The sequence below is a fragment of the Bubalus kerabau genome, chromosome 15, assembly GCF_029407905.1.
Source record: "Bubalus kerabau isolate K-KA32 ecotype Philippines breed swamp buffalo chromosome 15, PCC_UOA_SB_1v2, whole genome shotgun sequence".
Taxonomy (NCBI): Eukaryota; Metazoa; Chordata; class Mammalia; order Artiodactyla; family Bovidae; genus Bubalus; species Bubalus kerabau.
The window spans coordinates 75,095,454-75,121,302 of record NC_073638.1 but is presented as its reverse complement, the minus strand read 5'-3'; the positions used below and the strand labels follow the sequence as shown (position 1 = coordinate 75,121,302).

General features: G+C 53.5%; 1 protein-coding gene across 1 annotated transcript in view; it reads left to right on the top strand.

The window, feature by feature from the left end:
- Nucleotides 1–1,396: 1,396 nt before the first annotated feature.
- ALX4 (ALX homeobox 4) overlaps nt 1,397–25,849 on the top strand; it is a 44,927-nt gene continuing 20,474 nt past the window's right edge. The window contains exon 1 of the mRNA XM_055547824.1: nt 1,397–1,820. Within this exon, the coding sequence (XP_055403799.1) occupies nt 1,397–1,820 (424 nt within the window). The remainder of the gene's footprint in view (nt 1,821–25,849) is intronic.

Here is a 25,849-nt window from a genome sequence, read left to right as displayed (position 1 = left end):
GTTTCAAGGCAAGCGCTGCTGCTTCCCAGCTGTGTGACCTCAGTCAAGGGCTCATACCTCTCTGAGCCTCGGTTTGCTCATCGGAAAATTTGGGGACCCCGATTTCCACCAAGCACGGTTGCTGTGAGGCGCAATCAGTGATTAGCCGTGTAGAAGGGACGCGGCTCACTGTAGCGAAGTCCTGTTCCCTTGCTGTGGCCGGCTCCAGGGCCCTGAGGCGCACACAACCCGTCAAATCCAGGCCATTACTTTTCTAGTGGGGACTGTGAGGCCAGAGATTAGAGACTGTCTCACCCCCACCTGAGCAGTGAGCAGGTGACTGCGCAGCGGTGAGGCGCGGGTCTCCCAACTCCCCACTCTCAAAGCGCCCTTAACCCAGCCAGAAAATCTCCTGGGCTGGGCGCAAAGCTTCAGAAACTGTAACAGCCTGCTGGTTCTCCAGTGTCTGAGTGAACATGGATTCCTCCTCAACCCTCGCCCGTGCCCTTAAGGGGAGGAAAACAGTTAACAAGAAAGTGGCCGTGCGCAGGGTGACTGCAGCGCGCGGGTGTGTGTGTGTGTGTGTGACTGTGTTACTTTCAAGGAGGAACCGACAATAGGGAAAAGGGGTTGGAAACAGAGCAAAAGGCACCAGTTGGGAAGACAGGAAAGTTGCGCGCTACATTTACCGTAGCAGCTGCGCGCTAAATTCGCAGGGATGTGCCCCAACGACTTGCCTGCACCCAGAAGCTAGCGGCCCCTCTGACTCCAAATGTCAAACCCTGTCAGATTTTTTGGATTGTTTTTCGTGTTGTTGTTTTTTTTAATCCATCACTAAAGTTGTGCATGCCCCCTTCCCATAGGCCGAAGCTTGGACCCACCTAGCCTCGGGAGCCCGGGGAGTCCAGAGACCTCCCTGGCCCCGCCTAGACTTGAAAAGGCCTTTGGGCGGCTCCGCGTAGAATCCCCTCCGAGTGGCGACCGAATTAGTAGCATCTCCTTAAAAGAAAGGAAGGGAGAAGGGGTAAGGGTGAGGGAGAAGGGGAGTAGGCAGAGAGGAGGAGAGGGAGACGGAAGGGAAAAAGAAAGAGTCGGGGGGTGGGGGGGAAGGCACTCTTCTTTTTCCGGTTCAAAAACCTTAAGAGGGTTTGGGAGATCTGGTCAACTTTCCGAAACATCTGAATCTTTTTACAGTCCTCGGTTCTTTCCCTTGGCCAGCTGTGGGGAGGGAGAAGGGAGAGAAAGGAGGGGGTGAGGAGCCAGAGAGAAAGGCGTGGAGGGGAGGAGGGGGAGCGAGCAGGCCCGCGCGCAGCGCACAGCCACCGCCTCCTGGCCTCTCCAAACTCCCGGCCAAGGCGCGCGGTGGCGTCCTCGCGCTCCCGCTCGCGCCCCCGCCCGTCGCCCGCGCGAGCCAGGCATGAATGCTGAGACCTGCGTCTCTTACTGCGAGTCGCCGGCTGCTGCCATGGACGCCTACTACAGCCCGGTGTCGCAGAGCCGGGAGGGCTCGTCGCCTTTTAGGGCATACCCCGGCGGTGATAAGTTCAGCACAACTTTCCTGTCGGCCGCCGCCAAAGGGCAGGGATTCGGGGACGCCAAGAGCCGGGCCCGCTACGGCGCGGGGCAGCAGGACCCGGCAGCACCTCTGGAGAGCGGCGCCGGGGCGCGGGGCTCCTTCAGCAAGTTCCAGCCCCAGCCGCCCGCGCCGCAGCCGCAGCCGCCAGCGCCGCAGCCGCATCTCTACTTGCAACGAGGCGCCTGCAAGACGCCCCCGGACGGCAGCCTCAAACTCCAGGAAGGCGGCGGCGGCCACAACGCGGCCTTGCAGGTCCCCTGCTACGGTGAGTGCATGTGCGAATCCCTCGGGGCTGGGGACCCCTGGACCCAGGGCTCCGGGACCTTCGAAACGCGATCAACTTGCTGGAGGCGAGAGTTGGCGGGCTGGGGAGGCGCGGGGCCGAGCGGTTTGTGACTTTGGGTCGGAAAATGGGGATCGACCGCTCCGAAGGGACCGGGGGAATCCGTCCAGCCCCCTTGGGATCCTTCGGCCAAGGGCACGGAGCGTTGGCTGTTAAAACTCAACCCGGAGTCCGTTTCTCCTCCTTTTCGCCGTTTCCGCAAACCGCTTGCTTTGCGCTGCTTGCCGGGCCGGCTTCGAAGCGGATGCTTCGCAGCACCGGCTCCCGGCGTGCGGCGGGAAACAGTCGCAGCGCAACGCTTGGGCTCCGGGTTCCCGGGCCGCTGAGGCCTGACTCCTGGCCGGCTAGAAGGCTCCTCGGGAGGCGCTGCAGGTGGGAGCATCGCAGGTGCGGAGCCCGGCCGGGAGCCTGAAGCGCAGCCGGCGGGGCGCGCCGGGGATGCGGTGGCGCAGGGGAGCCAGCCGGGCGCGGGTTCGAAGACGCCCGAGGCCGCGGATGACCCGAATCGGGGTGGCTCGCAGCAGGCGAGGCGAGCGAATCGGAGTTCCCAAGCGCTTCGCCTTGGGCGATCCCGGGAGGCGGCCGGCCTCTGAACCACGCTTTAGGACCGAGCGGCTGGGAAAACAGGAAGCCACAAAGCTCCAGGCGGCGCGGTGCTGGGCCAGAGGGAAGGTTCTGGGTCCTGATTTGGGCCCAACGGGAACTCGAGGCCTAAATGACCTCCAAGCCCCCTTGAACGCGGCCACGGGACACAGGCCTGGGCCCCGGAGCGCCGCGACCAAAGAGGAGGAGAGGGCTTCTCAAGGAAGGCCTGCGGCCAGAACCTTTTCTGCTACAGGATCGGCATTGGTGAGCCCCAATCTGGCAGGGAGAGAAACTGAGACGGATGGGAGAATCTCTGGGCTAGGAGCGCTGGGTTCACACGCTCCCCCTTGGGCCACGGCCCTCACAAAGGGCCCTGGAAATGAGCTGGTTCTGACAGTACAGTGGTTTGGCTGCACTGATCCAGGCGGGATGAGACACCGGGCCGGGGGACAGAGGTGAGACGTATTGGAGGCCTTGGCGACTGGAATAACCTTAGGAAACAACTTCTGCGGATGCTTTTTTTTTTTTTTAATACTCAGCCTGGAGCTGGCTCCCCACAGGCTCAGAAGGGGTCCACTAAGTGGTTGTTGACACGCACAAACATTCACAGGGTCGTATTCTTGTCTATACTTGGATTCTACACAGACACACACAACCTCTTCCTTAGGAGCAGCGGGCTCACACACACACGCCTAGTACACTCGTGTGGCCTCTCAAACCCAGAGAACAGCAGGCTGAGAGCTCCGGGGCTTTCCCCACTTCCTCTACCTTGCCTCTCCACCTTCCTGTTGGAATGAGTTCAGGCGGCGTGAATCACAGCCGCAGCTCCGAAGCTCCGCACAGATGCTTCTTCCACACTCAGGCAGCTAGGGGCTTTCACCCTGTCCACGTGCCCCCGCCTGCACGCCCCCCCTGCCCCCTGGGACTCAGGCTTCCTCCCCCACCAGGCCCCTCCTGGTTCCTGTCCTTTGGGAACGTTAGGTGTGGGTATATCCCAGACGGAACGCCCCATGGACAGTTTTCCCTCCCTCTGCACTGGTTTTTCATGTTTTAGAGAAATTCCCCAGCAAGGCGTCTGAGAAAGTAGGCAAGGAGAGATCCTACGTGGCTCCCAATGTCTCATTTGGAAATGTTTTCGGCTTCAGAGGGAAAGGGGGAAAGTGTGAGACTCCTCTGAGCACCACCTCTGAGCCCTGCTGGGCCCCCACTGCCAGTCTCCATAATGCACCCTCGATGGGCAGTGGCCATGGGGCTCCCCGCTGACCTGCGCGTGAGGAGCTTCTCTAAAGCCCGGTTTCCTCACCTGCATCCCAGGGAGATGACGGTCAGGCCTCACTGGATAGTAAATGTCTCACACACACACACCCACGGCCCCCAGCCCAGAGAGACAGAGGAGTCTAGCCTGCCCCCTCCATGTTTCTTCTGTCGACCTCTGTGCTGCACTGGGAACCTATAAGCACCCGCTTGTGAGGACAGGGCGGGCACTGACCCTGCGCTGGTAAAATCCCAAAGCCGCAGGTTGGGACAAACGGCAGCTTGGAAAACACCAACAGGACTGCCATCCCCGGCTGTCCAAGATGGAGGCACTGCTCAGGGCGCGGCCGCAAACTATGGACAGCTCTGCTTATTCGTTTCCTTCTCTCAGCAGCTGCTGTCTCTCTGGCCAGGAGGAGATTTTTGGCTCTTGTAGGTGGGGGGTGGGGAGGAAAGGCACATTAGGCCCAAAAGGAGGGAACCGAGGCACCAAGAGGTGAGGTTCTGCCGCCCAGAGAGGCGGTTGCACAGAGGACAGCAGCAGGCAGGGACTCTGAAGTACACACACACCGACATGGTTCTCTCCCACTCTGAGAGTGTGTACCCCAAAGGGGGAAAGTGAGTGAGTAGGAGGGAAAAAGCCTCAGAGGTTCCCAGGAGCTTGGGAAAGGCAGAGGCAGACTCAGCTTTGGTGCCAGGCTGACTGTGGCTCGGGCCCCCACCCAGTGGGGCTTTGGCCTGGCAACTACCTTTCCAGCTCCGTTGGTCCGGGGGCCAGAGGCCAGTTCCTCCATCTATGTAACTGCTTGGAGCAAAAGTGAGGGTCTGAGGTCTCCTCCACCGGGAGCCAGTTCTTAGATCCAAGCGCTCCTTGACGGCAGAGCTGTGGGCCCGGGGGCTGCACTGGGGCCGCAGCCCGAGAGCCTGGAGCAGGAAGCTGCCTGCAGCCTCCTGTTGGGGCGGGGGGGGGGGGGGTGCTGCTCGGAGATGTGGAACTTGGAGGGGAGACACGCATCCAGGCTGCAGAAGTTCCTGCCCCTAACTGCGCCTCCACTGCTTCTCTGTCAGTACTGAAAGGGTCACGAACCAGGTGACTCCACGGTTCCCTTCAGGCATATGCATTCACTATTTTATGCAAGAGCCCCACCTATCCTGCCTTCTGCAATCCCAACCCCACCAGGTTCCCTGGGGCCACACGTCGCACTTCCAAAGTCCCCGCCCGTCCTGGCCCATACTTAGCCGCTTGAGCCCCAGGAGACCTGCCAGGTTGGAGACCCAATGTTTTTCAGCTGCTCAAAGAGCCTCATCCCTGCAGGAGTCGGGACCCTGGCATCTCGCTCGCAATGGGGGCCAACTCTCCAAGCCGCGCTCGCCACCCCAGGTCTCGGCCAGGCGCGCCGGGACGCTTCCGAAAGCAGCCTTGCTACCTCCTTCTCTTTCGCTTTCGATTCGGTGCACGCAGGTTTTCATTGCTGGCCGATTGCTACCTTCCCATCCCGGCGCGTGAAGGCAGTGCTCTCAGCGCAGAGGTCTTGGGAGACCTGGGCCTGGCCGGAGACCCCTGGGGCGCCACCGGGGGACTGGCCTTGATTTGTCGAATTAGACGCAGTGATTGAATGCTAGATATATTTATTCCCCCCACCAGCACCGACACAATCCACACACCACGAAATATGTAAACTCCACGTGGGTCATAGTCAAATTAAGCCAAAGAACCAGGGTGTGCTTTGTGTAAGAGGGATCCCCCAAAAGACAGGGAGAAACTGAGGGGCGCGCATTAGCCTTAAGAACCCATGGATGATTGTGGGATGATGAAGGGAAAACTCAAGCGTAGGAGCTGTGACGTCCAGGATCCCCGGTCAATTGCGGGTGGGGAGAAGAGGAAGAAAGATGCTTTTAATTTTTTACTTTGTTAATTTCTATAGCCCTCAGTCTGCTGAAACAGTTCAGCCTAAACGCATAGCATCTTAAATAGAAAAACAGGAGGCCTGGATTAAAGGCCTCCTATTATTTTAAAACAGTCGATGTGTCTTTATTATAATTTATATACAGTGAAGCACCCGGTTAATGAAACGTTGGAAGAATTGTTAATTACGTGCTCACGGTGTAACTATCACGTGGATGGAGATACAGACCATTTATATATTGTATCCCTAAACGAAAACTAGGGTGGGGGATTTTTTTTCAGTTGTTTTCAAGGAAATTTCAGAAGAGGCTTCGGGGGAGCCGGAGAACCTGCCCCCCTCCCGATAGTGGCGTTTCTTGAGAGAATAACCTTGCCTGTCGGGCATTTGCGCAGTCCTCACTCTTGCTGGGAACTGCCGGCTGCCCCAGGAACCTTGCCGCCAAAGGCTCTCCCGAAGTCGCTGAAGCTCCGAGTTTTGTGCGTTGCAGAGAGGGGCCAAACAGGAAAACAAGTTAAAAGTACCAAACGTAAAATGTCGCCATACTCCATGAGAACTTTCGTTTCAGAAAGCAGCTGCGCGCGTTTCCCCGTGATCATACCTTATCCCTTGGTCCCAGCCCTTTTCCCTCTTCCCGCAAATCTGCGTGCGGCTTTGTTTCGGTGACAAATTAAAATATAAAATGGAAATATAACGGCCTTCGCGTCTACGGGGGCTGGGGGGAGGGAGGGAGGGGTCCCGGCGTTTGTCTGGGGCTTGGACTTTTCCGTTCACCTCTGGTCCAGGGTGCCCGAAGCGGCGGGAGGAGAAAGGATAGGAAAACTGCCGGGATCCCCAGCGGCTCCGAGGGCTTGGGGTGGTGACCCGCGAAGCCCGAGCTGCAGCGAGTGCGCCTTTCGCGGCCGGGAAAAGGGAGTTGGTGGGACGAATCTGGGAGGATGCCTGGCTGGAGGCAAACTCCGCGTCCTCAGCTCCCACGACCCTCCTCTCCCCACCAGGAAACCGAAGGACCGAGGCACTGGCGGTGGGAGCGTGGTCCTGTATCTGGACCCAGCTTACCCAGGTGCCACCTGGCCACATGCTCCGCCCCCTACCCGGTTCCCCAGGAGGTATTACGGTTTCAAGGCGGATCATCAGATTCGAAAACCCAGACAGGGGGGTACTCAGCTGTGGGATGATACCACCCAGGGAATTTAGAGTGAAAGGCACCCTCCCCCACCCCACCCCGCTCCCCACCCCTTGGTCTGGGGCCGTGGGCACCACTGGCCGAGACGGCTGGTCCAGACTAGAGAGTTAAGAGGGCCTTCCTTCAAAACAGGGCCTTTTTAGAGAAACATTTCTGTCTGGCCAACAAACCTTCCAGCCATAAGCTGGTGCTTCTCAGCCATCCGAGTTCCTGGTGGTCTCCCAGGGGCCTCCCACCCAGAGGTGCAGCCTGTGCCCTCTTCTCTCGCCTACAGATGGACGGTAACACCCCCACCTCCATTCCCCGGGGTAGCCGCGGGCAGCCGACGCTGTGCTGCCTGGACGGCATTCTCTCCAGGAAAGCTGACTCAGGAGTGCGACCGGAGCCTCCAGTGTGTCCATGGAGGGGTCGCGAGACCCCAGACGCACCAGCGGCCGTGCACCCCGCGCCTCCCCGGAACATTCTGCCGCCTTAGGCAAGACTCTGTTCTCTGCCCCATCCCACCCCCAACCAGCAGCTCCAAGGAATAGAGGGAGCCGCGGAAGGGGAGCTGAGGCTTGGCGGAGAGGAAAAGAGACGTGCAAAGAGGAGGCTCGGAGCTGCGAAAGGCTGGGGACTGGGCAGCGGGCGGTTTCGGAATCCAGCTCCGGGGGCAGCTAGCAGGGTCACCACAGCGCGTGAGAGGAGGGTTACGGGGAGATATAGCCCTCCCGCGTGGAGGGTCACTGACAGAGGCGCCACCACCTGCCAACTACCCTGCTTTCCCTACGACCACACCTCGGTTGGTCGTGCATTGGGAACCACAGAATTGGGGCTGCTGGGCAGGGGCGCGTTGCAGCTGTGCGTTTTAGAAAGAGAGGGAGTTGGTGCGCATTTCATCGGATTCTTAAATCAGATTGTCCTGGAGAGCGGATTTCCTTCCAAACTAGGGGTTCGGGAACCTGGGCATCAGCCCCAAGCACCTCGAAGATGGACTGCCGGGGTCCCGGGTTGGGGCAGAGCAGCAGGTTTCCCAAGCTGTCTGAGGGCAGGGCTATGGCAGAGAAGATGGAGAGGCTGTGGAAGGTTTGGGGTGGGCGCTAAGGTCCAGGTTGAGATGGTGGTGGGTCTCCACCACGCTGTTCTTTACTCCCCGCAGGGCCTTGGGTCCCCTTCCCCTTCTGGATCCAGATTTTATTTCTACGAAATCCGGGAGTTTGGACAGTTTCCAAAGGCCCTCTAGGAGTTACTGTGCTGGTACCAATTTGGACTCTCCCCGCTCCCCCGCCCACCCAATTTCCCGGCCCTCCTTACCCTCCTCACTTTTCTTTTGTCCGGAAGGAAGCTATGAGCACATCCCAATACCTTTACTGGTGCAGGCGGAGGCCTGGGAGTGGGTGTGAGCCTGAGTCCCGCGTGACTGTGGGGTGGTGTTCCCGGCTCACACTCATCTGTCCTGGACCAGGGTGTCTGTCCCAGGGTGATTCCAGGGACCATACATGCGTACCAATTCACGTGCATGCCTATATGGAAGCCTTGCGTGCCTCCTACCACTTGCAAGGATGCACCCAGTATAGACAGCGGTGTGCAGTATAGACAGTGCTTGCAAGGATGCACCCAGTATAGTCAGCGGCATGCAGGTGAGAATGAGAACCTGCATGGGATCCTGTGCGCCCCCCTCCCCGGGGGATGGACCATGCTTGTGGTCCGTGCAACCACCAGTCTTGGGCGAGGAGGCAGTGACAAAGAGCCTGTGCTTCATGACCTGTGGCCTTCCCTGTTGCTGGTTGTGGCTCCCCGGGGAGGCAGAGTCTCCCTGGGGCCCTTGGGGGTGGAACAAGCCCCAGAGGCTTCCTAGAGCTCTCACCCAGCCCACCCACACCACAGTGGGGCCTCCTCCCACCTCCAGCTCTTGAGCATTTCCTCAGTTCTGAGGAAGAGAAACCAGCCTGAACACCATCTTTATGCGAGTTGCGGATCTTATTTGGCAAACGGAGGCCTGGGCTTCTCTGGTGGCTCAGTGGTAAAGAACCCACCTGCTGATGCAGGAGACACGGGCTGGGGCTCGATCCCTGGGTCAGGAAGACCCCCATGGAGAAGGAAATGGCAACCCCCTCCAGTATTCTTGCCTGGGAAAATCCCATGGACAGAGGCAGGCTACAGTCCACAGGGTTGCAAAAGAGTCTGACACGACCTAGCCACTAATCAACAACAAACTGAGGCCTAAAGAGGAATGGAACCCCACAGGCAAGTCAGTGGGAAGGAAGGAAGGACTGCAGAGGGTGGAGAAGGAAGAAAGAGTTGGGGGCTACCTGTGCCCCCTCTCCCACCGTCTCCTTTCACTGTAATCTGTCCAGTTAGCCACACACTCTGTGTCTCATGCACAGTAGATGCTTGCCCCTTCCCTCTCCTTCAGAAATTAGATGGGCTCCACCGGGAGCTCCTGGGGTTGCCAGGGCAACAGAAGAGCACCTGATGGGATTGCAGAAACTTATCCCCAAATGTGACCCAGTGGGGCAGGGACTCCTGCTCTCTGCCAGGCTCCCTGACCCGGGTTTTGTTTCCTAAGTGTGTGGAAACCCGGCAGTGAGAGCCCAAGGGCATTAGCTGAGGCCACATGACCTATTTCCTCCTCTGAGGCTGACCACCTGCCAGGTCGGGGACCTCAGTTGAGGCCCGGAAGTCAACCCTCCAACATGATGGGTCCTGGTGTCGGGATGGGTGTCCCGCCCAGTGTTGGAAGAGACGCCAGACGCCTCCTGGCCCAAATGCCCAGTTTTCACAGAGAAGGGGACCTAAATGCCTAACTCCAGCTCCTCACCAGACTTTGCCTGTCCCTGTTCCAGGCCTCCTGGGGGATTCTGTGAGGCCCTGGACACAGCCTCTACCTTCAGGTCAGGATGGGGAGACAGACTAGTAGCTTGGTTCACTGCAGTTAATGGGTTGGTACTGGAGAGGCGAAGCCCCAACTCAGGCTGGGCGGAGAAGGGCAGCCGGCTCCCAGATGGGTGGAGCTTTACCCCATAAGGGGAGGGCTCAGAGTTGCCTCAGACCACCTGGATCTTCTCTGGTGGCTGAAAAGCCCGTAGCTGCTTCTTTGCTTTCTCCTTCCCCTCTCCATGGCTTCTCTGGACATCAAGAGCTCTGGGTTCACACGTTGGCTCTTCCCTGGAAATTGCCTGTGTTTTTGAAATGGTCTGCTTATCTCTTTAGTTTATTTCTTCATTTGCAAAATGGAGGCTGTGTGGGGCAGTCCCGCCTCTGTGGGAGGAAATGTGAGGATGCAGAGAGGTGATATGCCTGCAGGGTTATCCTGCAAGGTGGCCAAAGTCTGGACTAAGGGATGCTGCCTTCTCATTTCATCTTGCAGATGATGAAGGTATGTTGAATGGTGGTGGCAGTTGGGGACGGGGGGTGGGGGGGGGGCGGTGGGGGTGGGCTGTATTCTGATCAGGTTTCAGGGTAAGAAAGGAAACATTGGGGCCTTCCTGGGTTTGTGGGCCTCCCTGATATCCAGGGACTTCCCTGGTGGTTCAGATGGTGAAGAATTCGCCCTCAATGCAGGAGACCTGGGTTCGATCCCTGGGTTGGGAAGATCCCCTGGAGGAGGGAAAGGCTACCCACTCCAGTGTTCTTGTCTGGAGAATCCCCATGGACAGAGGAGCCTGGCAGGCTGCAGTCTATGGGGTCACAAAGAGTTGGACACGACTGAGCGACTAAACACAGCTCATCCTATCTCAGATGACATGGGATGGAAAGATTTGGGTTTACAAACATGGCCCCAAAGAGCTCCTCCCATCCTCCTGTCTGGAGGTGCAGTGGTGGCAGGTGGGGTGGCGGTGGCTGGGGAGGAGGTCAAGGATGGGCTTGGGGCCCCGGCAGGTCCGAGTCTAGACCTGACCCTGTGTCCTTGGGCCTAGCTTCTTCCCTGTTCAAGTGTCCGGCTGCGTTGGGGTCAGGTGTGGCATCGGTGCCTCATAACTGTTGTGAGGGATTGCATCTTAAGTCCCAGAGGTCCCAGGATCCTGCCAGAACCTCTGATCAAGGCAGGGTGGAGCTGAAGACCGCATGAGGAAATACCTGCCTCCTGGGAGGGATGTGAGACCGCCTGAGGCTTTTGTCTTACAAAAAGGTTTTGTTTCCAACTGTTTTCCCAGAGCCTGGAGCAGGGCTTGCTACACAGGGCAGGTGCTCGGTGAATTTTGGGAAGGAAGAGAGGAAGAGAGGGAGGGACAGGGGAGGGAGGCAGGGAGGCGGGAGGCAGGGAGGAGGGAGGGAACCTTTCCATCCTCCTTCCCTTCCTCCTCCTTTTGAAGGAGGCGTGGTCATGGGTGGGAACCCGACTTCTAGTTCTCTTCTACCCTGGCGAAAAATATTTCCTGCGGGGACCCTTCTGAAGTGTGGTAGAAGGAGACCTTGAGTTGCTCTGTTCTGCACAGGCCTGGTGTCCTCTCAGGCTCCTGCAGTTAGAGGAGCACCGTGGCTGCAGTCTCCTGGGCCGTCTCCCCCTCACCCACCCATATACACCCTCCTCTCCTCAGGGCTCCCCCCTTCCCTGCAGTGAGTTCGGGGCCCCTGGTTCTTCTGCTGACGCTCCTCCCTGGGTCCTCCCCCCTCCACTCAGTCCCGCCCCTCCCCAGGGTTCTGAGATTCCCCCCGCCAGGGGATGCCCCCCTCCGCTCAGGCCTATATGCCGTCCTGAGCTCACAGCCCAGATGAGAAGAAACACTGAGACCTGAGCCTGGGGTGGAGTCAGCCCTCACGGTGGCAGAAGGGCCCACCCCCCCCCCACCCCCCCCCGCCACCCCAGTCCCTCTGTAGAGAAGGAGTTGGGCATAGACGGAGCTGTGAGAGGTGTGCTGCCAAAGGCTCCTCCTTCCCATCCGACACATGCTGCTGCTGGGTTGTGCCCTGTGTTGTTGGGTGTGAAACACGGGGCAGTGAGTGAGGGGATTCCTGCCCACGGGGAGCTAAATGTGCAAACATGGCGGTTCTCAGGAAAAGTGCGAATGGACTGGGACTTAGTGGGTAGGGGCATTTGAAGTGGGCCTTGGAGGTTGAATAGGAGTTCACCAGCTGGAAGAGCTGGAAACAGCACTCTAGAGTCAGAGAGAACTGGGTCAGGAAAGTACGTGGAATGCCTGGGAAAGAGCAGGTGTGTGACTTGCGTGGGCGTGATGGGTACAGGCAAGAATCAGCCTGAAGAACGGTGGGGGCAAAGCAGAGGGGGCCATTCACTTTCTGACGAGGGGTTCAGACTTTGGGAAGCCCCCTGGAAGCCTCTGAGCAGTGCAGTGAGAGGCTGCGTCCCCAGACTTCGTGCAGCCTCTTTCAACATTCAAATCTTTATTTTAATTAGGGATACTTTTTATTGTGGTAAAATATGTGCTGTGCTAAGTCATGTCTGGATTTTTGTAACCCTGTGGACCATAGCCTGCCAGACTCCTCTGTCCATGGGATTCTCCAGGCAAGAATACTGGAGTGGGTTGCCATGCCCTCCTCCAGGGGATCTTCCCCACCCAGGGATTAAACCCGCGTCTCTTGCGTCTCCTGCATTGGCAGGTGGGTTCTTTACCGCTAGTGCCACCTGGGAAGCCCGTGGTAACATAAAATTTACCATTTTAAGGATTTAAAATGAACAATTCACTGGCATCAAGTACATTTGTGGTGTTGTGTGACCATCACCACTATTTCCAGAACCCTTTCATCATCCCAAATGGGCCCATTAAACAATAATTCCCCATCTACCTCTCCTCCCATTCCCTGGAAACCTCTGTTCTACTTTCTGTCTCTGAATTTTCCTACCCCAGGCACCTCATAGATGTCGAATTACACAATATTTGTCCTTCTGTGTTTGACCATTTTGTCAAACCATTATTGACCTTTATTCTTTGACAATCTTTATTTATTTATCTTTGATCTTTATTCTGACAACCATTATTGTCTTTCTTCTTTGGAGAAAGAAGATTTATTTGCCCATTTTTGGGCAAATATTTATAAATAGATAAATATATATTTATTTGCCTATTTTTGAATTGCATTCTTGGCTTTTGTTGTTGAGTTGTAGGAGTTTTATGTATATTTTGGATATATCTACATATGTGTGTTAGTTGCTCAGTCATGTCTAACTCTTTGCAACCCCATGGACTGTAGCCCATCAGGCTCCTGTGTTCATGGAATTTCCCAGGCAAGAATACTGGACTGGGTTGCCATTCTCTTCTCCAGAGCATTTTTCTGACCTAGGGATCGAACTCTGGTCTCCTAGATTATAGGTGGATTATTTACCATCTGAGCCACCGGGGAGCCCTATATATATATATATATATATATATATATATATATATATATATATGATAATCCCTTGTCAGATATCTGATTTGCAAATATTTTCTCTATTGCTGTCTTCTCACTTTCAGGATAGTGTCCTTTTGATGCACAAAATTTTTTAATTTTGAAAAAATCCAATCTGTCAATTTTTTCCTTGGTTGCTTGTGTTTTCATTGTCATAGCCAAGAAATCATCGCTAACTCCAGTGGCAGGAAGGTTTTCCTTATGTCTTCTTCTAAGAGCTTTATAGTTGTAGCTCTTAGGTCTCGAACCACGCTGAGTTAATTTTTGTAGATGGTACAGGATAAGGATCAATCTTTATTCTTTCATATGCGGATATCCACTTTTCCCGGTATCATTTGTTGAAAAGACTGCCCTTTCTCCATTGAATGGTCTTGGCTGCCTTGTCAAAAATCCATTGGCCATGTATTTGAGAATTTATTTCTGGGCTTTCTATTCTGTACCACTAGTCAATGTCCCCAGTGTGGCATGGCCTCCTGAGATGAAGGTCCAGAGTTCTAGAATATGAGGAACCTCATTAAGTCATCCTGCTCAACCCCTCACCTCCAGGCCAACGACTGACCCGCCAAAGAGATTCGGCTCTGGCACACATTTGTTTTCCAGGAGCCAGAGTGGATGAGAAGCGGGGGAGGGCAGAGCTAGTGGCGAGGGTGCCCACGCCCCAACCCTGGCCTCTGAGTAGGCCTGTGGCCATACTTGGGAGCCCCCGTGTCCATCAGCTGAGTCTCCCGTGAGGACATGGCCTTGGGGTAGGTTCTCATGTGCTCTTAGGGTCCTCACACTACCCCCTAAGAGGACCAGATCGGAGAGGACTCCCTTCCATAACACGACCCCAGAGCCCTTTCCCCACAGGGCTGGGAGGAGCCCCTGGAGGGAAGTCCATGCACCCCACCCTGCTCTATACTCCTGGGCCCGTGAACGTCCTGAAGATTTTCTGCTTCCTCCTCATCAGAGGCATCTGCTGCTCCCTGTACCCCACCCTGGTCATCCCAAGCTCTGCCCAGGGAGTGGCTCAGCCAGGGAGCAGGTAGGATTCGGCGCCCCTGGTGGGTAACCAGAGGGCGGGGGCAACGGGCGGGTGGCTGCCGCTACCCGTGGAGCAGTGAGAGCGCCAGGGGGCGCTCATGAGAACAGTACTTCCTGCCTCGGGACCCCCCCAGCCCAGTTGGTTCAACACAGGCCTGGTCTCCCGGCCAGGTGGAGTGGGTTGCCATTTCCTCCTCCAGGGGATCTTCCCTGCCCAGCGATTGAACTTGCATCTCCCACGTCTCCTGTGTCTCTTGCGTGGCAGACGATTCTTTATCCTCTGAGCCTTTGGGGAGGCCCAAAGGCAAGTAACAGGCGCAGCTTCTAATGCCTTGGAATCTTATAGAAACTGTGTTCATGCTACAATTGGGCTGCACCGGCTGCCAGAATCTTCAGGTGCCTTTGGTTCAGTGAGGCCAGTATAGCCAGGACCTGGAAACAGATTTCGGCCTGTCCAGCTGAGTGACCCTGGGCAAATGAGTTGACCTCTTTGCCTCCTTGCCTCAATTTTCCTTGTCTGTAAAGTGGGCATATGAATCATATCTACCATGAAGGAATGTTGTGAGGATTGAGGAGGGTGATATAGGTAAAGAGCTTATGGCAGCAGAAGTGCCCAATAAATGTTAGTTGTTATTGTTAATAATAGGATGTTGCTGGAACTTTGAGTAGGTGAGGCCAGAAACTTGGACAGACAGTTATGGTTGACTTGAATGCATAAAATTGAAAAATCAACAAATTATTGCTGAGTCTATATTGTGTGGTTGACAAAGCATTTTAAAATACAGATGAGTAATGAAAAAAGGGTATAAGCTGGCTGTCTGCCCAGCATGGGCGCTGGAGGGATCAAGGAGGGGAGAAGGGTAGTCCTCGGCCCCTCAGACCCCTCAAGCCATGTCTGCTGGGGAGTTTTGGCTCCCCTTCCTTAAACTCGCAAGAACTGACCGCTCCTGGAACGGCCTCCTCGTTGGCTCGGCATCAGCTCTGTGCCAGGGATCAGGGGCTGCCTTGGAGAGACCTTGCCTGAGTGGACATCCAGGGCCAGGGTTTACCTAATGAGCTACCCAGGACTCAGCCCCTCGGATAAGATTACAGGAAGCCGCTTTTGTGCTCCATAAGGTCCATTCTCACTGTTTCATGGGATGAGTCATTTCCCTGACAAGCACTGTGCTGTCTCTTCAGTTGTGTCTGACTCTGCAACTCTGTGGACCTGTAGCCTGCCAGACAGCTCTGTGAATAGGATTTTCCAGGCAAGAATACTGGAGTGGGTTGCCATACTCTCTTCCAGAGGATCTTCCCGACCCAGGGAATGAACCCGCATCTCTTACGTCTCCTGTGTTGGCAGGTGGGTTCTTTACCACTACCACAAATCTGGGAAGCCCTGAATAATCTTATCCATCTTTATCAACCTCAGAAAACTTTAACTGGAAACCTCACAATTAATCCAGCCATAATTTGTCCCTTCTTGTCCAAGGGGAGAAAACATATTCTTGCTTTTGGGGCTTGTAAATGATTGTTTAGTTTACCATGAACACATCTGGAGGAAGAAAACACTTGATTTTGGTGGGAAAAACATTCTCTCTAGGCCGATGTGGTCGTTCCACAGACTGAGACATTTAGTTACTTAACAAGATTCATTTAATTCAGGTATCTGTTGAGTTGGTTGTTCAGCAGGTATTTTTTGAGTGCCAGATGTGCGGACCAGAGTTTGACAAGACTTTTTCCCTGCCTGTGATGAAGATACTGTGTAATGGTGGAGGCTGCCATGCATCCACACTTGGCAATGCTTTGTGAAAAGCAATCGAATTATTAGGAGTAGTTCGGGGGCTTCCCTTGTGGCTCGTGAAGAGCTAGTAAAGGATCTGCCTGCAGTGCAGGAGACTGGGTTTGATCCCTGGGTTGGGAAGATCCCCTGGAGAAGGGAAAGGCTACCCACTCCAGTATTCTGGCCTGGAGAATTCCATGGACTGTATAGTCCATGGGGTCACAAAGAGTTGGACACGACTAAGCAACTTTCACAGAAGAAGAAGGAGAGTTTGGAGGAGGGCATGGCAGGAAATCTACAAAGAGGAAGTGGTAACAGACTCAGGCCTGGAAAGGTGATTTGGGTTTCTCTGGCAGAAAGGGCCCTGACATAGCCCTGAATCACCAAGGTTAGTTTCTATATGACAGCAGACAGCAGCGCCAGTGGGAGTGGCGGTTCATTTCTGGAAGGATCCCTCTCGACACTCCCCACCCCCAGATAGCTTTTGGGTGGTATGCTGGGTGGAGGACAGCGAAGGCCCCCACAGAGAAAATTCTTCTGGAGCCGTTAAATATTGGTGTGCCTGCATAGGAGAGTCGTCCAGATGTTACCAAGTGTCTAAGCAGGAGCAAGGTTTTTGGAAGGAGCTCACAGCCTCTCTGACCATTGTCAACTGGCGCATAAGCCACTCTGTCTTCAATGCAGCGCTTAAAATTAGAGTCCTCCTTTCATAGCTCTACTACAAGTTGCAGCCTAGGTCAAAATGTATTTATGGAAGGGGCTTTCTTGAACATCAGCTAGCACTTTTAAATATCTATAACAAATGACAAACAAAATAGTTTCAATGTTTCACCCCATTTATTTCTCTGTTATATGTACATAGAAATGAGCCTTGATTGGAAGGGGACTGGGGTGGGGGGAGCTGCTTGGGATGGAGGTCTGTGGAATGTTCTGGGCAGCTGGAGCTGGGGAAACTTGAGCTGAAGAGCATATACCTGGGGCGGGGGCGGGGGCAGGGGGAGGATGAGACACTGCAGCTTGAGGGCCTCTTCTGCGGTCTCCTCCCCCCCTGGCCTAACTTCCCTCCAAATAATAAGTGTGTTAATCTCCCGTGGAGGATTCCCGTTGACAGACAGCGTGCTGGGTGTCAGGCAGAGGTGTGCCTTCTCGCCCTTGGCCTCACTGAGACCCCACAAACATGCTGGGAGGTGGGTCCCCTCCCTCTTACTTTACAGATGAGGAAACCCAGTCGCACAGAGGCCAAAGTCACTTTGCCAAGGCATGAGTGGCTTGGAAGCCTCCTAAACAATCTCCCTGAGAAATTTCCCCATTTCTTTGATGGGGAGAGCTGACATTTCTTCATCGTATGCACAGAGCTAGCTGTACACAGCTTCGACAGACCCCTCCAACCAGATCACTGCCTAGAGATCTGGAGAGGCCCCAGAAACACTGCTTCCCGCGCCAGGCTGGCTGAGATGCCCCTGCCCTATCCACCTCCACCGCCGTAATCACTGCCTCCTTCATGAAGCAGGGCTTTTGTAAGGGAGGGGCCATGCTTTCTTGGACTTTGTTTCCATCACCTGGAGCTTTGCCCAGCACATAACTAGCGCTCCAGAAATGCTGCTGAATGAATGCACGCAGCAAGTCAGGGGCAGTTTCAGGAGTCAACCCAAGTCGGTCCTACTCCAAGGACTCCTCATTCATTTCACCTAGAGCAGGATCTGAGCTTCTCCATCTTGCCTCCCTTGGATACAACGGTGGTATTACAGTGTCCCCAAGGGGATGCTTGGGAATGCAGATTTTCTGAAGCAGAGGAGAGACGGAGGCTCTGAGGGATTAAGGAGATAAGGACATGCCCAAGGCCACATGGTTCTGTGAAGGTAGCGGGGGACAAGAGGCAGACAGACCACTGAGCTGATCTGAAATCAGAAGACAGTCCTTCCACTGACAGGCGATGTGATCACTCGGGGGTCTCCGTATCCTGCCTGAAAGAGGAGGGGTGGCCCAGGGTGGCCCCTGAGCTCTGGGGCTTCTTTTTGGGCTGAAGGGAGAATGGGGGAGGTTCCTTCCATTTCTCTGGGAGTAGACTCAGCCTGGGCCGGTGCCCCTTCCCCTGCTGGGTCTCTGGATCCCCTCCAGCCTCGTGAGGCAGGGCTTGGGGATGAGACCTGGGCTGGGCCAGGAAGCGGGGAGCTGGGAAACCTCAGTGTCCATGAGGAGGGCTGCTCACAGGGGTAGTTAGAGTCCCTGACTGAGGTCACGACCCCAGCCCACCCCAGGGAACAGCACCAGGTGATGTCCAAGTATTAGATCATAAATGGGGCTTCTCATGGTGACCCATGGACTTCCCTTGTAGCTCAGTTAGTAAAGAATCTGCCTGCAATGCAGGAGATCTGGGTTCGATTCCTGGGTCGGGAAGATCCCCTGGAGAAGGAAATGGCAACCCACTCCAGTATTCTTGCCTGGAGAATCCCATGGACAGAGGAGCCCGGCAGGCTACAGTCCATGGGGTCGCAAGAGTTGGACACGACTGAGCGACTACACCACCAAAACCAGCACGCGGTGACCCCAGAGCTCTGTTGAGGTTAGTCCCCTGAGATGGAAATTTCTCCTCAGGCTCAACTGTGTCACTCAAAGACAAGACCGAGTCAGCCAGTGCCCGCCCCACCCCCCAAGACTGCCTGCCTGTGTCCAAGAGACACGTGAGAGGCCGTGGACGGGACACCAGGCTTGGAGTCGGACCATCTGGGTTCAAATCCCAGCTTTGCCCCACCTCGCTTTGTGATCTTGCGCAAGGCAAGCTTCTCTGGACCTCAGTTTCCTCATCACGTGCCTCTCAGGGATCTGAGGAGAATCAGATGAGACAGTGAGTGGGTCAGAACTGCTGCAACGCAAGCAACTGTGTGATTGTCTCATTGTTGTCTCCAGCCCTGGGGGAGGGCCCCGGGGCTTCTCACTCAGTAATTTAGGACCAGTTCAGCTGAAAGCTGGGTGTCCTGTTTTGCCATAAAATGTGGTTACCGGGCCTTGCCAAGACCTCTGTAGATGTCAGTACTCAGGTCAAGTTCACATCATCGCTAAAGCCTCTCCTGACCTTTTCAGCCAGCACCGGCCACTCCTCCCATAGAGCCTGCCTTGCCCAGGTCACAGGGCTCTTGCCGTCAGGCCGTGGTGTCGTCTGTCCCTTTGGTGAGGCCATGTCTAAAGGGAGGCCTTGGGGAGATGCTTGGTGAATGAACAAACAAGTCAACCAAGGAATGAGTGCAATGAATAGACGCAACCCAAGCCACAGTGTTAGGGAGAAGAGAAGAGAAAAGAATCTGGGGCCTAAGCTGGGGTACGGAGAGGACTCTGGGGACTGAAGGAAGGCCGGATGAAGGCCTGCAGGGACCCTAGCCAGTAGTGGACTGTCTTTTCTTTCTCTCCAATTTTTAAAAAAATTTTAAAATACAAGTAAAAATAAAATTGACCGTCATAACCATTTTAGAGTGTACGGTCCAGTGGTATGAAGAGCATTCATAATGTTGTGCACCCATCATCACCATCCAGCCTCATAACTCTTTTCATCTTGTCAAACTGAAACCCTGTCCCCAGGAAACACCAACTCTGCACCCTCCTGGGCCCCAGCCACTGGCAGCCATTGTTCTACTTTCTGTCTCCCTGAACTCGACAGCTCCAGGGACTCGTGTACGTGGAATCGTGCAGTATTTGCGCTTTTGTGACTGCTTTGTTTCATTCAACACAGTGTCCTCAAGGCTCATCCGTGCTGTAGCAGGTGCCAGAATTTCCCTCCTTTCTGAGGTTGAATAATCCTCCTCTGTGTGGAGGTTCATCACCAATAAACACAGGTCGCTTGCATGTGCCAGCTATTGTCGGTGGGCTTCCTTTTTAACCACTTCTCTTTGGATGCAAGGAAACCATACCCATTTGGACTAACTGTAAGAGAGCTGAAATTAAAATAGGCTCAAACAGTACCAAGTACTTTTAAGTCCCAAGGATACCTTGACCTCAGCTAACAAAATACTGCCTCCTACGGCCTTAGAAGAACCGCATGTTTTAATGGGGTCTCCGGTTGCTTCCGGGGATGGAAACGAGGGTTTCCATAGGACTAGGGAGTAAACGTTTGTCCCTTGAGTTGATCTAGATGCCTTGTGATTTTGATTTCAGCGTGCAAGCCCGTTTGTAGAAGTCGTGGATGGTGCTGGTGAGGGGGAGGCAGAGAGATTGCTTACTAGACTCTAGTCTGGGTCCTGTTTCAAATTGTAACAAATGCCGGTTTCGGAGCTTGGATTCCTGGATAAAGTGGTTTCTTCCCATTTGTCTGCATTCTTGTTCTTTTTAAAAGCTTTTCATTTTGACATGTTTTCAGACACCAGGAAAAGTTAAATGTAGAATACAAAGGATTCCCAGATCCCTTTGACACCGATCCTCCATATCTTAAAGTTTTACCATATTTGCATTATTGTCCTCACTCTCTTTTGTGTTCTTTCTGTATGTATATATTAATATATATTCAGATGCACATATACATATTATTTCTTTCAGAACCGTTTGGGGGTAAGTCGCAGACATAGGCCTTTTTACTTTTAAATACTTTGGTATTTAGCAGAGAATTGAATATAAATCCAGACCCAGTGTCAGGAAGAGGAAAAGAAAAAATTAGTTGAATGTAAACTGAGGGATGGAGTGACCCTGAAAACAAGGTCCCGAGAAAAGGCCTTGGTCCACATTGGAGGTCCCAGGTGTTCTATGAAGTTCTATCAGGACAGTTTCATCAGGGCCAGCACTGAAGATTGGATACGTTGGGCAGATTTAGAGGCATCGGAGAGGAGGAATTTTCCTGTGGCTCCCACTTTTTTTTCCCCTTCTTCCCTGACTCTGTCTCCTGGCTGCCCTGTCCCAGCCCCACACTGGGTATCCACTCCAGGAGGGCCCAGAGGAAGATGCCCCAGGCTTGGGGTTCAAATGCTGCCTCTAAGCAGCTCTGCATTCTTAGACAAGTCCTTTACGCCCTCTGGCCTCAGTCTCTGCAGCTGTAAAATGGGCATATTTCACATGGCTGTTGTAAACAGCAGCAGTGAGAGCATGTTAGTAAACCATGAAGCTCCTGGTGTGTAGTGAGAGCCCAGGGTTGAGTCCTTTTCCTTCCTGATTCTGGGGAGCCCCCTCGATCCTCTGGCTCACAGGAAACCCCTCCCATCAGTGTGGAGTGATGGAAGAAGGGCCTGCAGTCCCCGCGACTGCTGACGCTTCCCTGGGGAAGAGCCCACAGAGGAGCCAGCAACAAATCCACGAGCTGCCTGGACAGCCAACTGGGCAAAACCAGGGTCGGGTATCCTGGGCATGGCTCACCTGTCAGTATCCGGAGGGCCAGCGATGCCCCTCGGGTCTCCACGAAGGGAGGAGATTGGAGGGAATAAGAGGAACTCGGGTCAGGCTGGCTGCCCAGTAGCTGGTGACGTTTAGTGGATTCCCTCTCTCTGAGCCTCAGTTTGCCCATCTGTAAAATGAGGGTGCTAAAGATGGGACTGATACAAGTCAAGAACGTGAACACCCTCAGAACCAGAGGAGGAAAGAGCTATGCGGAGAAGGGCAGGGACCCGCCTCACCCACCGCTGTGTCCCTTGGAGGGCTTGGATATCGGAGACACATAGTAGGGCTGAATCACCACTTGTTTGGCCAACCCTCCGGGGAGGGGGCCTGGGTCTTTAACCAAACTGGGAGAAACATCTGCTGCCAGGGGCCCTGGGGCCTCACTTCTGGCCCTGAGGAAGGTACTTGGGACTGCAGTGCCTCCTGGTGGCCAGTGTGAGCTACTGCAGCCTTGATCCTGACCAGCAGGATGGGGGTGCCTAGAGCCTTCACGCAGGGGCCCCCACAAACCTGCCCTGTGAGTGAGGAGAACATCCCAGTCTTGGCTTCCTGGAGGGGGCTGCACCTCCTCTGTAACCCTCCTCTCCTCTCCCTGGCAGGAGATCAGGCAAGGCTTGCTGACATGAAGAAGCAGAGAAGCCAAAACCCTTGCTCGAGGCCATAGCAGCGTCTGTAGCTACATGGGGCTTTGGTCCTACACGACCTGCTCCGTGGCTGGCTTCTCTGAGCTCCATCACCCCACAAGGACCAAGCTCCACCCCCATGCCACAGCCACCCCACAGCAGTGTGTGCTGGGGGATCGCAGCCCCCCACCCTGCTCTGGAGCCCAGCCTCATGGCCCCGGGCCCCCTCCCTCTGGGTGCCCTTGTCGCCCTTAGCAGGGCACGCAGAGCTGCCTGCTGCTATCAAAGGCAGAAGGAGCCGGGGCCCAGTTCAGGACCCCGAAGTGCATCAGGGCAGCCCTATTCCCAACAGCTCTCGGTCTAACGGGAGGCCAGACCACACCGCCGTGCTTCAGAGTGGGGAATTCAGCCTTTAAGAGAGAAGCCTGACCCTGGGGTCAGAGAGGAAGAAGGAGTCACCTTTGCACTGAACCTTGGAAGCTCAGTAGAAACAATTCACAAAAGAAGAAATGCAATACATTACAAGTTAACTTCACTAGTAATATGTGCCTGTGTGTGTGTGCGCGCTCGGCCTCAGTCACGTCTGGCTCTTTGTGGCCTCATGAACTCTAGACCGCCAGGCTCCTCTGTCCGCGGGACTTTTCGGCAAGAGTACTGGAGTGGGTTGCCATTTCGTCCTCCAGGAGATCTTCCCAACCCAGGAATCAAACTCATGTCACCTGCATTGGCAGGTGGACTCTACCACTGAGCCTCCTGGGAAGCCCCCCTTTTTTTTTTTAAATGTAAATTCAAATGAAATTTCACTTTTATCCATCACACTGGCAAAGCTTTTTATAAACAGCGTAACAATTGGTACTTGTCCTGAAGCAGGCAGGCATGCTGAAAAAATGGGCACATTTCTAGAAGACACACTTAGCAGAGCTCTTAAGGTGTGACTGTGACCTAACTCAGTATTTCTAGTTCTTGGAACTTTTGCAAAGGTAACTGCCACAAAAATGTCAAGGGACTTAACTATAAAGGTTATTCATCACAGGCCTGTTACTATTTCAAACAGATAACAATCCATATACCCAACAGTAAGGATTGAGGAAAGGAAATAGAGTTTGTCCATGCAATGGAATACTACGCAGCCATTAAAAGTGATGTATTAGCAGAAGAATATAGAATAGGATGGAAAGATGTACAGGGTAGTGATAGGTTTTAAAAAAGACTTTTATAAAAAATTATGTTTCCCGTTTCTGTTTATGTATTATAGTTTTCTTCTTTGGGCTTGTCTTCATAGATAACTGTATATAGTGGGGGTAGGGAGGAAAGCCACAAAGCTTACAGAGGAAGATACCCAGGGAGAGTAGTAGTTAGCCAGATGCACGAAGGGCAGAGGGCGTCCCAATGAGAAGGATGCAGGGGTGGGGAAGCCTGAAGCCGCTCGAGCAGTGTGTTGGGAGCACGCAGGCAGGTCGGTGGGACTGGAAGCGAGGTGGAGGGGCGGGTGTGGCAAGACATAAGTCTGTGAGGGGGATGGTGGCCAGTCCTGCCTGGGGAATCCTGAATGCCATAGTCAGCCTGACTCGAGCATTGGCGGTTTTAGCAAAAATAAATAAATAAATAAAAATCTAACAACAAAACAGTATGTTCCATTTAATTTGAAGTTCAAGTAAACAATGAATAATGTTTAGTACATTGTGTCCCCTACATACAAACGAGTTCCATTCCGAGAGCGAGTTTGTAACTTCACTTGGTTCGTAAACCAAGCAAGTTAGCCTAGATACGCAATGAACACAATCGGCTATATAGTACTGTATGGAAATAGGTTTATTATACTTTTCACACAAATAATATCAATACAAACAAACAGAAAAAATAAAACATTTTTCATCTTCTAGTACAGTACCTTGAAAAGTGCAATAGCACAGTGTAACAGCGGCGTCCAGCACACAGGCAAGAAGAGATGCTGGCTGGAGGAGGGACAGGAGGTGGGAGACGGTAGAGCGGAAGGATCGTCAGCAATAGGAGATGGTGGGGGCCAAGCTGCAGTTTCACTCGGGTCTGACACTGACGGAATGCACGTTCGCATCTTTGAAAGTCTGCAACCCGAAGGTTTGTTCGTAGGGGACTTACTGCATAAGTATTTCCCATGCAATATTTGGGACATGCTTTTACTTAAAAAGTGACTCACTGTTTCTCTGAATTCTAATTTAACTGAGCACCCTGTACTCTTATCTGACCATCCTGATTGGAAAAGCCCCTGATGCTGGGAAAGACTGAGGGCAGGAGGGAAAAGAGGTGGCAGAAGATGAGATGGTTACGTGGCATCCATGACTCAATGGACATGAGTTTGAGCAAACTCTGGGAGCTAGTGAAGGACGAAGCCTGGTGTGCTGCAGCCCATGGAGTTGCAAAGAGTCAGGCACGATTTAGCGACTGACCAACAACAAGGAGAGCTCTGGGAACCAGTGAAGGCCTTTAGACAGGGTGGCCCTAGACCAGGAGTGTGTGTCTTAGACACTGTCTCTGGTTGTAGTGGAGTGTGATGAGTCTGAGGGCAGAGGAACCGGTGAGGTCTGAACGTAAGCCAGAGCTCTGGGACTCTCCAGCACCCACGAGGCCTCAGAGTCGTGGGGGGCGGTGCCCAGTTTGTGGGGATGGTAGCTAGTCCCACCGCGGAAGGGGCCTTTCTCTGAAGCATCACTACCGTTCCTCCACCTGGTTCCCGGCAGTGCTTCCCTCCACCTCCCGATCACACAGCCCAGTCCCAAACCTACCCGAGCCGGCACCATTCAGGATTCTAGTTGCTGCTTTCACATAGCATTTTAAAATGATGAAAGCAATTCCTGTTTATGGTAGGACAAATAAGAAAATTAAGTCAGACTAGAAAAAAAAAAAAAAAGCAACTAAACCCAGATACTGATATTCTTTACTTCTGGAAACTGCTAGAATTTTCTAAGGACAGACACTGCATCCTCACCTCCCCTTTTTTCAAAATAAGTTTTACTTCCTGTAACATGAACAACTTTCAGGTAATAAAATGCTATTCTTGGACATCAGTTTCTTTCATTTTTCATCAGTGTTTATTGAACCCCTTCTGCATACCAGCTGCAATACTAGGCATTAAACCAAAAGGCTAAGCCAAACAAATATATTCAGATATATTCCCTGTTTTATGGAAGGGAGAGAGAGAGAGAGAGAGACAATAAATGAAGGAAAAAACAAATAAATACAAAATAATACGTGTTAAATACCAAGAGAGAAACAGTGTGTAGAATAAAGAAAACCAGGAAGGATCTTCCACTTATGGAAATATCATCCTTTATTTGACCAATCTCCTACTAATAGAGATTTTGCTTATTTTCAATTTTCCCATATAATAATGCCACGAGGAACTTTCTCTCTAGTTAATTCTTTGTGCCCATCCATAATTCTGTCTTTAAATCCCTAGAGGTGAGATTTTTGGGTGAAGACATACAAACATTTTACCTGCTTAGCTTTTCTTTACTATGTTTAAACCCAATTTTGTATTTTCTCTATAGTTTTATATATTTTTTATTTTTAAAATATTTTTATTTATTTTTGGCTGTGCTGGATCTTCCCTGCTGCACGAGCTTTTCTCTGTTGCGGTGTGCGGGCTTCTCATTGTGGTGGTTCCTCTGCTTGTGGAGTCCTGGCTCGAGGGCACTTTGGCTTCGGTACTTGCAGCATGTGGGCTCAGCGTTTGAGGCTCCCGGGCTCAAAGAGCGCAGGCTCAATAGTTACGTTGCAGTTTGGCAACCCACTCCAGCGTCCTTGCCTGGAAAACCCCATGGGCCGAGGAGCCTGGTCGGCTGCAGTTCATGGGGTTGCAGAGTCGAACACGACTGAGCAACTGACAGACAGATGGGCTTAGCTGCTCCACAGCATGTGGGATCTTCCCAGACCAGGGCTCGAGCCCGTGTCTC